We start from the raw sequence: 14,940 nt of genomic DNA on the forward strand, positions 1-14,940 counted from the left end.
GCTATATGTCAAACAGATGTGGTCTCTGTTCCCATGGGCTTTATACTTCAGGGTAGAAACAAAGACGGGACACACAGGCCATCAGATGTAATGATATGACATCTTGGGGGAGTGGAAGGACTCTTGCTCACTGATGATAGGATGCTAATAGGAGAACAGTAGTTACGTGAACCTCTCTGAGTGGGTCCTGCTCAAACCTGTCCTCAGCAGGCACAGGCTTGTCATTTTTCTCAGTATTGTCAGTTTTCTGCTATTGCCCTTGCATGTACCTTCCTGGGATTTTTTTTTTTTTTTTTGTATCAGGGATTGAACCCAAAGGTGCTTAACCACTGACCCACATCCCAGCCTTTTTACTTTCTGTTTTGAGATAGGGTCTTGCTAAGTTGTTTAGGGCCTCATTAAATTGCTGAGACTGGCTTTGAGCTTGCAATCCGCCTGCCTCAACTTCCCAAATTGCTGGGATTATAGGCATACACCACCACACCTGACACCTGGGATCTCTTGACCACTGCCCTTCAGCTCCCACACCAATTTTCTTAGTTTGTTTCTACTCATCCATCAAACCTCTGCTCTGTCATTGAGGAGAGAGCTCCTCCTTGAGGAGGCACCCTGTAGTACCCAGTTTGATTAGCATTTTTCTACCCCAGCTTCAGACACCACAGAGGGTGTCCTATATGTGTGTGGCCCCTGAGACTAAGCTCTGAGACAGCAGCAGACTGCCTAGGTCCTGGTCCCTGCAAGCCTCCATCACACAGGGCAAGCTTAATAATGGCAACTATTGCCTGAAAGAATGGCAGCGGGGGTTGGGGGGGGGGGGGTTGAAACTGTTCTCTTCCAGAAGATTGCTCTGGGGAGATGGGGCAAGAGAGGAAGCTGAGATCAGATGTAGGCAAACTGATCAGATGAAGGTCATAGTTCCAAAAGTTCCTTGGAGACGAGGGTGAGGAGCAATAGTAGGTACGAAGGGGGTGTGCTTTGAGAATGGCCTTGTAGAGACCATTCATATCAGTGCTGCTGTCTTCCCCATTCAGTAAGATCCTCCGGTAGTTGTCACCAGGGCACATGAGGATCTTGGTCTCAAGGCTGAGAAGGCTGCTGGAGGCATTGGCTACAGTTATTAACCAGGGCTTGGCTTATGGCCCTGAGCAGCCCCAGTCCCTGTCTAACCCTACATCTCTCCCATCTTCAGGCTTCTCTGGAGCAGCTCCTGCAGATCCTGCAGAACACCACACCCCACTACATTCGATGTATTAAGCCCAACAGCCAGGGCCAGCCGCAGAGCTTCCTCCAAGAGGAGGTAAAAACACTGGACCAAAGCTGCTTTGCACTGATCCCCATCTGGCAAGCCCTGGGAGGATGCAGGGCAAGACATCTCCAAACAGAGTGTCTGGGAGTCTCAGGCTGGGCCTAACATTAGGGAGGGCTGCTCTTCTCTGCTGGGGCAGGGCAGTCATGTGCAATTTTGTGGCTGTGTGGCATGTACTGTGCAGTGGCTTAGGCGAGGAGGCAAGTAGGGACTCCAGTGTCTCTTGCTCTCTGCTCATCAAGTTAGGTGCCTTGAGGAGGGATTGAAGGATTGGTAGGTATCTTTTGTGACTAGTTGAAACTCTGTGTCATTTTAGTCCATGTACAATGTAGCCATTTCTGACTGGAGTATCTTTTTTTTTTTGTCTAATCTACGCAAAAGCACTTTGGCCAGCAGGTGCCCTTTTTGCTCAGGGTACCAGGCTCTGAGGGCTATGGATGAGGTGTGAGTGCTGGACAGACCTAAAAAGGAACACAGGGTCATCTGATAGATGTGGCCTTGGAGTTGGTAGCCAGGACTACTTGGCTGTGTGGTAAAGACTGGAATTCAGACTGTGGGAGAATCTTTACAGTATGACCTCCAGCCCCTCAGCTGTGAACCACTCTGCTACCTGCAAAAACAATTAGAACTAGAAATCTGGTTGGGCTGCATTCTGAGATAGTGAGTCTTCCCCAAAGGAAGGGATGAGACAGCCAGGACCATCAAAGCCCTAAACTGTATCAAAACTCAGGCATCTGGGGAGACTTGGAACTACCAGGGCCCTCTTTCTACAGAGGAAATTTTTTCAGGGTTCCTTGATTTGCCACCCCAAGGAGATACCCTCATCAGCCAAGGCTCAGGAGAGCCTCCAGCACCACACAGGCTAGGGCCCAAGAAAAAGCCAGAAGGAATGGCATTTCTGGTCCCACAAGTACCTACCCTATCTTCCCACCCTGTAGGTCCTGAGCCAACTGGAGGCCTGTGGCCTTGTAGAGACCATTCATATCAGTGCTGCTGGCTTCCCCATTCGGTGAGTGAGTCACACCACCACAGGGAACAGGGCATTGCTGGGGTGAATTACAGGACTTGGCCCAGACAGGAGCCTGCCCAAGACAGAGCTGGAGGTAGAGATGAAGAAAAAGAGGCAGGTCTATAGAAGTCCACCTGGAACTCAAGGAGCAGCACTTAATTAATTTATCCATTCATTTACTGTACACTGTTTTGAACAATAAAAATTACCAGCATTGTTTCTGGTAATGTATCAGTGAATAAGGAAGGTGAGTCTCTCCCTCTTGGGGTATACATTCCTATGGAGTCAGGAAAAATAAGTGCCACTGATGCTAGGAAAGAAACAGAAAAATGCTAATTAGATAACCCAACGGGGAAGGGCCCTTCTAAGCAGCTCAGGCCTATGAGAAGTGAAGGGTCAGGAATTGAGAGATGCTGAAGGGAACTGAGCCCTGAGTGATGTACCTGGCTCACGGATGAACTCATTCTCTTTCACCTGCTTTGGCTTGCAGGGTCTCTCACCAGAACTTTATGGAACGATATGAGTTACTGAGAAGGCTCTGTCCTCGCGCATCCTCAAGCTTCCATAACCCATATTCTGCCAAAGAGCACTCTGGTGAGTGAGGGCCCTTTGTTCAAACACAGGTCACTGAATACAACATAGCCCTGCCCTTATGGCTCCTCGTTCAATACAGGGAACAAATTCAAAGACAGCTGTGGAATGCAGGAAGGCAGAGCTGTGAGCAGGATGCTGTGGGAAGTGCTGGGCAGGTGTGAACTGGGGAAAGCTTCCTAAAGCAGGTGGTAGGTGAGGGTAAGTTGGGTAGCCAGGTGAATAGGCTAATCTGAACAGAGGCGTGAGACAGCAGTGTGGGTGTGAGGAACTTCAGGCCATTGCAGTTTTGCTGGCTCATCAGGACAGTGGTGACAGGTGATCTACTCAGGGAACCTAGACTTTTATTCTCTGGACAGAAGAGGTGGCACTGCAGGGAAGAAAGCCAGCAGCTCCATCAGCCGGGGGGCCTTGTGGAGGTCTCGGGAGTGAGGCTGCAAAGCTGCCAAGGGGAGAGAAGCCAGAGAGGTGAGAGATGTGTGGAAGAAACTGGTCAGCCTTGGTAGGCGTTGACCGGTATACAGACAGGAAGAGCCAGAGAGGTCTGGGGAAGCTCAAAAGCCCTCCAAGACTGACGAGCTCCAGGTCCCAGGAGTTGTCAGAAGGCACTTGGGCAAGCTTTAACCTCAGGGGAAGTCTGGCCCATGGCTGATTGTAGGTATCTGGCATGTAGACAGAACCAAGGCTGCAGGAATAAGGAGGCCAGGAATGGGACCCAAGGTCCCCAGCCACAGCTACTCCCCTAGTGCCCATGGTACTTCATAAGACATTTCTGCTTTGTTTTTCTCCCCTCTTGGGCAGTTTCATCACTTTCTTTTCACTCTCTCATTTCTTACTCCTCTGTCTGGTTAGCTCTCCTGTTTCATGTTTCTTGCCCAAGCCCCTGTGGGCCGTTTGATTTTGCGGCTGTCTCTGATCGCTGGCATCTGCTTTGGTAGCCTGTGTCTCCAGGGAGGCCCTGAGCAGCTAAAGGTGTTCAGAGCCCTCAGGTAAATCCTCCTGCACAGGAGTTAGCCCCATAAGACATGGGAGGGCAACAGTGGGACCTGTTGGGCCTTCGTGGAACTGGAATTTGTTCTATCTTTTTCCATAAAAATGGCAAGCAGTAAGGGGTCAGGAGCTGCAGTAGTGGCCCAGCTGCCCTTTCTGCCTCTCAGGATGTTGGGACCATGTAAATAAATGCAGGCTGAGTGGCCTGGGGTGCCAGGTTGGAAGGAGTTGCTCTACTGGCATCACCCCCTTTGCTAGCCTGTCCAAAGAGACCTGTGGTCATGGAGGCTGCAGGATACTCTAGGGCATAGCCACAGTGGGGACTCCAAGACTCCTCAGAACAGCAGGTCCCTGAGAGACAACAGAGCCACTGCTTCTGGTCTCCCCCAAAAAATGGGAGGAGGGAGGAAAGGCTGGAGGTAAGAAGAGCAGAAAAGAGGCTTGGAAGATGCTGAAGAGACCAAAGCCAGTTTTTTAGGGCTACCAAAGCATGCGGAGTGGACCATGCACTGATGGACTCTCTATTCCATCCCCCAGAACAGCCACCACAGGGTGAGGCGGCCACACTGCAGACTCTCCTCCAGGACCTTCTCCACATTCTGCCAGCACTAACTGGGACAGCAGCCACACCTGTTGATTCAGCTGAGTGCACACCAGCTCCACTGCAGTGTGGCAGGACCAAGGTGTTCATGACTGACTTCATGGTAAGCTGGCTGAGGGATGAGATTATGCCTGCCAGCTTCAGGCTGTCCACAGCAGGACAGTCTGGGCCCTCCTGGGGACAGTGGGAGGAGAGGCTGAGGACCTCAGTGGACGTAATTCCTTCCAGCTAGAGCTTCTGGAAAATGGACGTACGCAGGTGCTGGAGCAGTGTGCCCGCTGCATCCAGTGTGGCTGGAGACAACACCAGCATAGAAAGCAGAAGAGGCAGAGGCGAGCTGCCACCCTCATTCAGGCAGGTAGGTGGATGGCAAACCCTGGGTGCCCTAGGATTTGAACCCCCTGTGCACCTCGCCCAGAGTCCGCAGGTTAATGGAAACCAAATCGTTCCTACCTAGGCTAAACGTTTGCCTTCAGTTCCCTTTTCTCAGCCAACATAGCTGTTTATGCCACTGTCTTTTTCGCTCCTTTTTCGTAAATCAATACCTGCTAGGCTGCAGGGCTTGGAAGAAGGTAAAAGTGACAGCATTTGATTCATCAAAAGAAAAGATTCATACCAGTCTTATTTTGAAAAAATGGTAGAAATAGCCCAAATGGCTAAATTATGGATCATCCCTATGACACAGCAAATGTTTTTGAGGACTATTATACACTTATTGGAACACCACTTCCTGGATATTAAACTATAGATTAAGGATGATCCCTTGTAAGGTGTGTTTATGTATAGAGGCATAAAAAGAACTGTAAAGGTAAATAAATACTGTAGAACTCTCTGGATTGGGGAGATAACAGGTGATTTTTATATTTGTCTTTAAAGTTTTTTTTAATGCTATTTAATGGAGTATCCTTTGTTCTCTATATAATCATACCAAAAGAAATTAGAATATGCTGAAACCAGCCAGTAATTAATTTTATCAGCATTTGGGCATATGATGATGTTGTATCTTACACTCAAAGCAAGCAAGAAAATTTGAGGACTTTATTTTTTTAAAAAATTTATCCATTTATTTAGTATAAATAAGTAAATACTGATTGAACCTGGGGCAGTTTATTACTAAGCTACATCCCCATCCATTTTTATTTTTTTGTTTTGAGACAGTCTAAGTTGCCAAGGCTGGCCTCAAACTTGTAATCCTCCTGCCTCAGCCTCCCAGATCACTGGGATTACAGGCATGTAGTACCATTCTCATTTTTTTTTTTTTTAAAGAGACTTTTTTTCCTGTTTGCAGCACCAGGGATGGAACCCAGGGCATCGTGTATGCTAGGCTAAGTGCTCTACCCTAGCCCAAAACAAATATTTTAAAAGGTACAAATGATCCAAAACCCTCCCATTCCTGGCATTGCCAGGGATTGAGTATGAGATGGAGGTGATCCTTCTGGGCCTGGCCAGTCAAAGCCTCCCAAGTATCACTGAGTGTGTAGGCTCTAAGTATAAAGTTTTTGTTTTTTTAATTCAAATTAATTTATTTTAATTAGGTATATATGACAGCAGAATGCATTTTGATTTATTGTACACGATTGTAGCACAACTTTTCATTTCACTGGTTGTACATGATGTAGCATCACACCATATGTGCAGTCTAAGTAATGATATTTGTCCATCTCATTCCACCATTGTGTGAAATGTTTTTAAAAACCCATTTTGAGCCAGGTGCAGTGGCATGTGCCTATAATCCCAGCCACACAGGAGGATTGAAACTCTAAACCAGCTGGGCAATTTAGCAAGATCATGTCTCAACATTTAAAATTGGGCTGGGGGCTGGAGCTGTAACTCAGTGGCAGAGCACTTGCCTAGCAAGTGTGAGGCACTGGGTTTGATCCTCACCACCGCATAAAAGTAAACAAAGGCATTCTGTCCATCAACAACTACAAAAAAATTTTTTTAATAAAAATAAAATGGGGTTGGGGATACAGCTCAGTAGTAAAGTACCCCTGAGTTTAATTCCCAGTACTAGCAGGGAAAAACAAGCCCAAAAACAAGCAAAATGCTTCATGTGTTGACTTTCATATATTCTATAATACACGGTAACCAATACTTCAGATAAAACGCATTTCTGATGTTTTGGCACAGCCAGGTTGCCAAGTGCTCTAATGACCATTGTTGTCTCTCTGCTGTTTCTGGGCAAACCTCTTAGCCGTTCGTTCCTGGTTAACTCGGAAACACATCCAGAGGCTGCACACAGCAGCCACAGTCATCAAGCACGCATGGCAGAAGTGGAGAGTGAGTACGACTTGAGAAGTCAGGGTGGGCAGCTCACAGATTCTGGCACCTGACCCAAGTGGGTGGGAATGGGGGTGGGGGCCAGTGTCGGAAAGGATGTTCAGCCTCTCAGCCTTGTGTTCCTCCTGTGCAAGACAGGCAGAGGCAGCTCCTCCCGTGGTGGTAGTGATGATAAACAGTGGCATGAGTTTAACTCCTGGAACATACTAAACCATGGATTTGTGTACTTTAAATGCATAACTTCTATGGCCTATCAGAAAGGCTGTTGCTTATGCAACTGCCTTACTTTCTGCCACATGGACCCCTTCTAGTTCTTGGCATCCAGCTGTTCACATCAGGTACCTTCAATTCATCTTGTTAAACTGATTTATTAAAAATAGTTTGGTTTCTATTTTCCATTAAAAGAACTAGAAAGCCAGCCATAGTGGTGCACGCCTGTAATCCCGGTGGCTCAGTAGGTCCTGAGGCAAGAGGATCCCAAGTTCAAAGCCAGCCTCAGCAGCTTAGCAAGACCCTGTCTCAAAATAAAGTATAAAGAGGGCTAGGGTCAGTGGTTAAGCACCCCTGGGTTTAATCCTTGGTACCCCCCCCACCGCTGTCTTCCCCCCCCCCAAAAAAAAAGGACTAGAGAAATCTAAAGTTTAAAAAAGTTTTTTTTTTTTTTTTTTCTTTTTAAGATCAGAATGGCCTTCCTTGCTTCTAAAGAACTGGATGGTTTGGAAGAAAAACACTTTTCCCAAGCTCATGGTTCCCCGAACTCCTCTCCACTGCCCCCAATGCAGACCAGGCTCCTAGGGGCAATAATCCGGCTTTGGCCTCTAGGACTAGTCCTGGCCAATGCAGCTGTGGGTACACACAGCTTTCAGAGAAAACTGGTAGTCCATGCCTGCCTCCAGCTTCCCTCAGGCAGCTCCAGCAGCTCCAGTGTCCAGACAGCACAACAAGACCAGGCTGGTGTCAGGTCCATCCGAGCACTACCTCAGGTAAGATGTGTGATGGGATAGCAGTCCTACTCTACCACAGGTCCAGCTCCTCACACCTGTCTAGGGAATGCAGGGAGACTAAGCCTGGGAGGAGACCCTTCCCTAACCCTACTGGGTAAACCCCGAAGCCTGAGCTTCCCAACCAGCTGCAAGTTCTGATTATTTCCGTTATTGAAACTGGGAATCTATCTTCCAGAACCTTCACTAGTCCCCACCCCTTATGGTACTAGAAATTGAATTCAGGACCTTGCTACTGCTAGGCCAAGTCCTCTACCACTAAGCTACGTACCCCTAGCCTTTTTTAGTTTTTGAGACAGGGTCTTACTAAGTTGCCCAGGTTGGCCTTGAAATTTTGATTCTCCTGCCTCAACTTCCCAAGTCATTGGGACTATAGGCATGTGCCACCATACACAGCTTGAATGTCCTTTTACTTAATCCCAAGTGGACTGACTTGTCACTTCACAAAACACTGGATTTGGCACCATGTTTTCCTCATTACTTGGTTCATCTCTCCTTTTCCAGCTGAGGAAATGAGAAATGGGTATTAATGGTCCAAGTCCTCTGCTTTTATAATATGAGCAGCTAGAGAAGAGGGTGAGCCAGCATTCAGGAAGCCCATGTCACACACAGCTTTTTAGTACACCCTAGCAAGCCTAGCCTCATAAATCAGCTGAGGAAAGCTGATAGGTGTGTTAGCGCTCAGAAGCAGAACCTCAGGATCTGGGTCTTGGCTCTTCTGCCCCTTTCACTGGATGACCTGGGTGAATCTGAGAGCCTCCATTTCTTCATCTATAAATGGTTAATACTCTGTTGAATGGGCCACAGCAAGGAGTAAGCGAAATTGTTTCCTTCCTTCTGCTTTGTCAATTTCCAAAGCAGAGGAATTACTATAGGCCATAATCTGAATAAAATCTCCCATGAAGCTGGGCATGGTGGCACATGCCTATAATCCCAGTGGCTCAGGAGGCCAGCCTCAGCAAGAGAGGCACTGAATAAATCAGTGAGACTCCATCTCTAAATAAAATACAAGAAAGGGCTGGGGATGTGGCTCACTGGTTGAATGCCTGAGTTTCACTCCCATGAAAACTCACAGGCCAGCATAAATGTAAACAGAAGTGTAAATGTTTTGATCTTCCAGCTGGAAGCAGTCATAGGAATGTGACAAGTGATAACTTCTACCCCTTCCTAGGGTTTCCTCATCTGTCCCATACTGAATGGATGTGAAATATGATATTGGACTCTATTTCAGAATTTAAAAAAAAAAATACATTAACGAAGTCCTGCCACTGGTATGGCCCTCAGACCAGTACTTGTCCACACCTCACATTTCTAACATTGGCTCTGTGAGGTACCTTTAAGCCCCGGCACTCCTGGGAGCTGGGGCTAAGCTAAATCTCTTTCTCCCCAGGGCTCGATAAGGTTTCACTGCAGAAAGTCTCCACTGCGCTACGCCGACACCTGCCCTGAACCTTCACCCTTTAGTATTACTGGCTTTAATCAGATTCTGCTAGAAAAACACAGGCCAATCCATGTGTGACCTTTTCTCACCCTCTGCTTTTACCTGGCTGAGTGATCTGTAGTGCCTTTGTTTCCATGAGGCCTTTTCCTGCCAGATGCCTTGCCAAAGACATTTAATCAGCACACAACTGCCAAACTATCCCACAGCAACTGTAAATGTACGCACGTGAAACAACTCCAGGATTCAGGCCACAGAGAACTTACCATTTCACTCACTACTTCATGGATCAAACTCGGTAGCAGATGAGGCTGTTTTGGAGTTTGATCTGTCACTACAGTGGGGCACCCAATCACCCACAAGCACTTTAGAAAACAGGCAAACGAACATGGGCTTTAGAACTTTGGCTGGGAAAAACTGCATTTAGTTCCTCAAAGGAACAACCTTATTTAATAAGTTGTTGACTTATTTAATTTCAAACAATCAAAGCAGGGACCAAGGACAATGAACAATGCAATGTACAAGAGAACCACCATATCTTGATTTTACTTAGTAACACTGATCAGTTTTCAACTGAAATAAGTATGAAACATGACAAATAAGTTATGTACCAAAAATAAAACATTTGAAAACAACCCTATGAATGTCAAGCTCTCTTCATAAAGGATTTGCTACATTGAGTACTCCCCATGGCCTGAAACATACACACCTGTCAAGAAACAGATACCTGCACAACCTCAGCAGTCAGCTTGCATCTGGGAAGCCACCTTCCATGTTCGGAGGCCAACAACGTTAGCCGCTTCCTGACCCACCCCCCTGCAAAGACTAGGTAGTTGTGGGAGTCAGGCATGTGCTTGACTAAGGAGCACAATAATGCATTTTAAGAATCCTCATTCTGTGGTGGTTCCACGATTCTTAAACAGCAGTCCGCAAACTCCACAAACAAGGGCTCCTGCATGTAGGCTCTCATGAGCTTTGCTTTGTTGTCACCCTGATCGAGGTTGATCACCAACTGTCTAAGGTGTGGATTGAGCAATAAGTTTTTTAATGTTGCAGATTCCCCTTTAAAAAAAGAACAAAAAAAAAGCCTAAGTTCAAGTAGGAACATGTAGAGATGGCTGAAAGCTAAATGTTTTAAATGTAATAAACTCTTGCATCCCTGTAAACCATTATGTCATACCCCAAGCTCCACAGGTTTCTCATCCATGGATATAACTAATCAGGTTGAAAATGTTAAAATTTTTCAGTTACAAAATTTTGCCTATACAAATATATATAGACTTTCCTTGTCCTTAAACAATTCGGCATAACAACTTTATCCAGCATTTACATTGTATTAGGTAATCTAGAGATGTATACTTATTGTATTTAGCCTAGAGATGATTTCTGCTGGAACCAAACCCTGCCCTACAACTGTCTCATCACTACAGTGGTATCAAGTGCTAAGGCCAACCCATTAGCCTGACTGACTGGAAAGAATGAAATTAATTATACATAGAACTCATACAAATAGTAGACTAAGAAGTACTACAAAAATGTGCTATTTTTACACGCTTTTTGCATGTGTATAGTCCTGATGAACACAGGGCCTCACACATGCTAGACAAGTGTTCTGCTGAGCTGTATCTCCAGCCCCCCAAAATGTACATTATTAACACCTGTTTCCCCCCTGAAAATTTAATCTTGTGATTACTAGCCTGCACTAAGGAATGGATTATAAATCCAGCACAGGGAAATACTGGTCCCTGCCCTACAAATTGATGTATAAGATAAAATATGAGTGGTACATTAACTGATAAGTTCAAGGCAATATGCAAAGACAAGTGCCTAATTCTGAGAGACATGGGTCAAGAAAAGCTTAGTTGAGCCAAGAAAACTTAAACTGTACTTTGAAGGAAGGACAGAATTTTGCCAACCTGCAATACCAGATTCTAGACAAAAGAAACAATGGGCATTGTGGACAGGCCAGGAAATGTGAAATCATTCAGGTTTACAGAACTGTACAGCTGGAAAGGAAAGGAAAGGCCCTGTATGCCACACCATTTTTAATAGCTTAAGTCATATTTCAAAAAATAATAAGGAAATTAGGGCAGGAGGTGTAGCACAGTGATAGGGACTCACTCATGCAGGTAGGCACTCTGAGTTTGATCTCCAATGCGTTTTTAAAAAGGGGGGTAGATGGTTGGGGATACAGCTCAGTTGGGAGGGTGCTTGCCTTGCATGCACAAGCCCTGGGTTAGATCCCCAGCACAACCAAAAACAAAAAAATTCTATACAGTAAAATTATCTCAATGATTAACAAGGAAATAAATACAGAACAGACTTACCTAAATTCTTCAAATTCTGCAAAGAAACTCTGTCTTCTTCCTCATCACTATCAAGAAAATCGGCTATAGAGGAGTCATCATCTAAGAAACACACAGCATAATCTGTTTAACAGTCGAAGCCAGTTCATCAGACGTTAACACATACTCCCAAAGGAAAAAAAAAAAGTGCATACCCAATAGTGATGGGGTATACAAGTAGTTATAAATAAAAATATCTCTGGAATTCACAATTATACTCCTTGTATAAAAAAGGAAAAGCAGGTGAAAGAAAAATTGGTGGTTTTACTTAAATGTATCCTAGCACTTAAACTATGTTTCCCTCTGGTCTTTGAGCTTGGAACCTGGTGTTTTAATTCTTAACACCCCACCTCCATGGGCCAGTGAACTAGCTGATGTGTAAAAACCTGCCAAACATAAGTCCCTGAGCTTCCACGTAGGCAGAAATTACCGGCCCTTCCTAAACCCAACTAGAAGTTTCCCAAAGGGCAGAGATGGCCCATCCCTATGCTATGATCTTCAATACCTCTTTAGTGGAACCAGAGGCCTGGAACAATGCATAACCCAGGACATATGAAGGAAATTCTACATGGATGGATAGGATAGATGGAATGACAGCCCATTACCACAGCAGGAGGAGTCCCAAGCAGCAGTGAAGTGACCCAAACCAAAGGAAACCACCTGCCTCAGCCTAGCTCAGGTTAACTGACGGCTCAGGCAGGGAAACCCAAAGCTGTGACAAGAAAAGGCCTCTACCAGCAGAACCCACCTCACATTACTATACCACAGTCATGGCCTTTCTCCCCACTGACTCCTGCTCCTGGGTTTCCTCCCATGAAGGAAGTGTCAGGCTGCTCTCACCACCCATGACAACTCATGACCCACTCCTGGGGTCAGGGATGAGAAGACTGCTGCTCCCTAACAAAGTCATTCTGCAGCCCATGTCTTAGATTCATTTCTTTCCATTAGTTGTCTTTGAAAACTCCTCTAGGTTTGTTTGAAATCAATCATCCAAACAACACACCTTTGTTTTCCTTAGGCTGTGTAGTTTTCACAGGAGCAGCTGATCTTTTATTCTTAATGGGACGAGTTTCAGGGTTGCACTGCTCTGAAAAAGACAAATCTCAGACATACACACCTTCCATTTCAGTGATAAGGCTGCACCTCCTCACCAAGCCAAGGGAGAAGCATGTGTACTGGGTGGAAATGGATGTGGAAGAAGGGAGACATCAGAGGGACAGGATGAGAAAAACCCTAAGCCTAACAGAAGGGCTTAAGGATGCTGTGTTCACACATTTCAAGAACATGTTCTCATTCTCCTTCCCTAATCTACAGGGTTTTCACCATGATAAGTGGCTCAGTGTCCTCAATAAGCATCATGATTTTCTCAGCAATTTCAGATGTTAAATTTATATGTACCAGTGCCACTGAGAATACACAGATGAAAGTCACCACTCCCACCTTTGAAGGCTTTAGTCATGGGAGATAGCTAGACACAGAGAACAAGGGTCTGGTCTAAGTCCACCTGAGAAAACCAACAGACATCACCAAGATGACTCTTAGAGAAGCGTTAGGAGGAAAGAAGAGCATTATTGGCAGAGGAAAATGTCTATGCCTAGGCAGAAAAGAGCAGAGTCAGGAATTAGGAGATAGTGATAAGCAATTGCCAGCTGATTGATAGGGCAGCCTGGCAGGTACTTGGAGCACAAGAGGAAGCCAGAGCAAAAGAATGCCCCCCATAGGAAGTCTGTCTTCCCCCACCAATGTCTCACTATTTAAAAGAGAGAAACTGGGGCTAGGGATAAAGCTCAGTTGGTAGAGTGCTTGCCTTGCATGCTCGCCTCCCCGGAACCACAAAAAAAGAGCGAGAGTGAAACATTCTAGTTAACCTCAGCAGAGAAGCTTCTGCCAAACGGTGAGAGGCCACGCTAGCATGCTAAGAACAGCTAGGTAGGATTTTGCTACGAAAGCAGTCTAGGGGGTTTTGTTTGATTTTTACTTAGGTTTATTTAGATCACAATTTTGGAGATTTAAAGCAGTCGACTCTTTTAAAAAGAAAACGACAGTGGGCACGTAGGAATAAAGCCAGGATAGAAGTAGGTTGACTGTTAAAAACCGAGAAAGCATTTACAGGGGTCCCCCCACACAAGGAGAGGTACAGGACACTAGAGACAGACTGAGGACGCAAGGCTCTCACAGAACAAATGGTGACCCGAGTGAGACAGAATTGCCTGGGAGGTCTGAGGAGCTCCGGGCGGATCCGGCGCTGCAAGGCCTGGAGGAGGCGCAGCCTGAGGCCCACGTCCCCCTGAAGGCACTGGGGTGGGGAGGGGGTGCCACACACGAGGAGGCCAGGTGCTAAAGCGGGGACACCCGGGCCTTACCTTTGTGCTTCTGGAAGCAGGTCACCGAGCAGCTGCAACGACAGAGACCACAGCCCGAGTCAGCCCAGAAGGCGACGGCCCCTCCCGCAAAGCCCGGCCCAGACCCGGCCGGACACTCGCGCTCCCCGACCCCCACGAATTCCCCACTCACTAGGGCACGCAGCAGGCCGGGCAGCGGTACTTGGGCTTCTCGGAGCAGATCACGCACACCACGGTGCTGCATTTGAACGACGCCATGGCGCCAGACCAACTGGCTCACGCCCCTCTCACGCAGCAGCTCCTAGCGCACGCCCTTCCGCTCGTTTTCTAAACCAGAGCCAATCAGCGTTCGGCACTTATTGGCAGTCAAAAGCAATGGATGGATCCTGCTCACTCGTCCAGTCCTCATTAGTAGAGCGTCGATATACTCGATGTGCATCAAGTAGCTATCACCAGGTCTTGTCTTGATTAGGTCTCGTCGTCAAAGAACTTATTATCTAGCCCTATCCCTATCCTTACGAGGCTGTGTGGCTTGGATCAAGTCACCATCACTCTATAGGATTGTTGCACGCGTATAAAAAGAAATAGAACTAAACCTCCTACACAAACATTGGGTTCTCCTGTCCATCTCATCTCTGGGAATCAAACCGGAATCGACTGGTTCATGTAGCACACAGGAAACTGCCCTTCCCATCCTAGGCCACTCTTCCTAAAGGAATAAAAGACATTTCTTGAGGCTTGGCCCTGAAAAATGCTTATTAGGGCTCTAACTGTGAGACCTTCTCTGCGGAGGCACTGAGGACCTTCAGAGGTTAGAAGACGGTCTCTGTTCCCTAGGAGCTTAAGGCCTATAATGAAGGCAAAACTGGGGGAAGGAGAGAAGAGACTCATTCTTGGGTTCCTGCCTCCTCTGATCTGCATTTGCATGAACCTGAGAATTAGTGTTTCTGAAATTTGCCCCTCGACTCCTCTCTTGCCTCACCCCAGTCCCAGTGTAGATTGACCAGAAAGCAGATGACCTCTGGCCCAAAGGAGTG

General features: G+C 46.6%; 2 protein-coding genes across 8 annotated transcripts in view; one reads left to right on the top strand and one right to left on the bottom strand.

Moving 5' to 3' along the window:
• The window catches only part of Myo19 (myosin XIX), a 29,069-nt gene extending 19,218 nt beyond the window's left edge, over window positions 1-9,851 (top strand). For 2 of the 7 annotated variants that reach the window (XM_046423175.2, XM_046423174.2), the window contains 8 exons: window positions 1,190-1,297; window positions 2,245-2,315; window positions 2,806-2,909; window positions 4,434-4,600; window positions 4,726-4,855; window positions 6,692-6,777; window positions 7,455-7,760; window positions 9,169-9,851. In XM_046423175.2, the coding sequence (XP_046279131.1) occupies window positions 1,190-1,297; window positions 2,245-2,315; window positions 2,806-2,909; window positions 4,434-4,600; window positions 4,726-4,855; window positions 6,692-6,777; window positions 7,455-7,760; window positions 9,169-9,297 (1,101 nt within the window). In that variant the 3' untranslated portion in view covers window positions 9,298-9,851. Of the gene's footprint in view, window positions 1-1,189; window positions 1,298-2,244; window positions 2,316-2,805; window positions 2,910-3,758; window positions 3,896-4,433; window positions 4,601-4,725; window positions 4,856-6,691; window positions 6,778-7,454; window positions 7,761-9,168 lie in introns of those variants that run through there. The other 5 variants (XR_006846895.2, XM_058572325.1, XR_009224766.1 and 2 more) reach the window with 5 other exon arrangements.
• Window positions 9,736-14,232, bottom strand: Znhit3 (zinc finger HIT-type containing 3). The gene is made up of 5 exons (XM_046423177.2): window positions 14,076-14,232; window positions 13,925-13,956; window positions 12,565-12,648; window positions 11,544-11,624; window positions 9,736-10,278 (listed from the first exon to the last, which is right to left on the bottom strand). The coding sequence occupies exons 1-5, from the start codon at window positions 14,159-14,161 to the stop codon at window positions 10,097-10,099; spliced, it is 465 nt and encodes a 154-aa protein (XP_046279133.1). The 5' UTR covers window positions 14,162-14,232; the 3' UTR covers window positions 9,736-10,096.
• Window positions 14,233-14,940: the final 708 nt, after the last annotated feature.

This window comes from Marmota monax, unplaced genomic scaffold (assembly GCF_021218885.2).
Source record: "Marmota monax isolate L192 unplaced genomic scaffold, Marmota_monax_Labrador192_F-V1.1 WCK01_AAM20220418_F8-fsc00171, whole genome shotgun sequence".
NCBI classification, from domain to species: Eukaryota; Metazoa; Chordata; class Mammalia; order Rodentia; family Sciuridae; genus Marmota; species Marmota monax.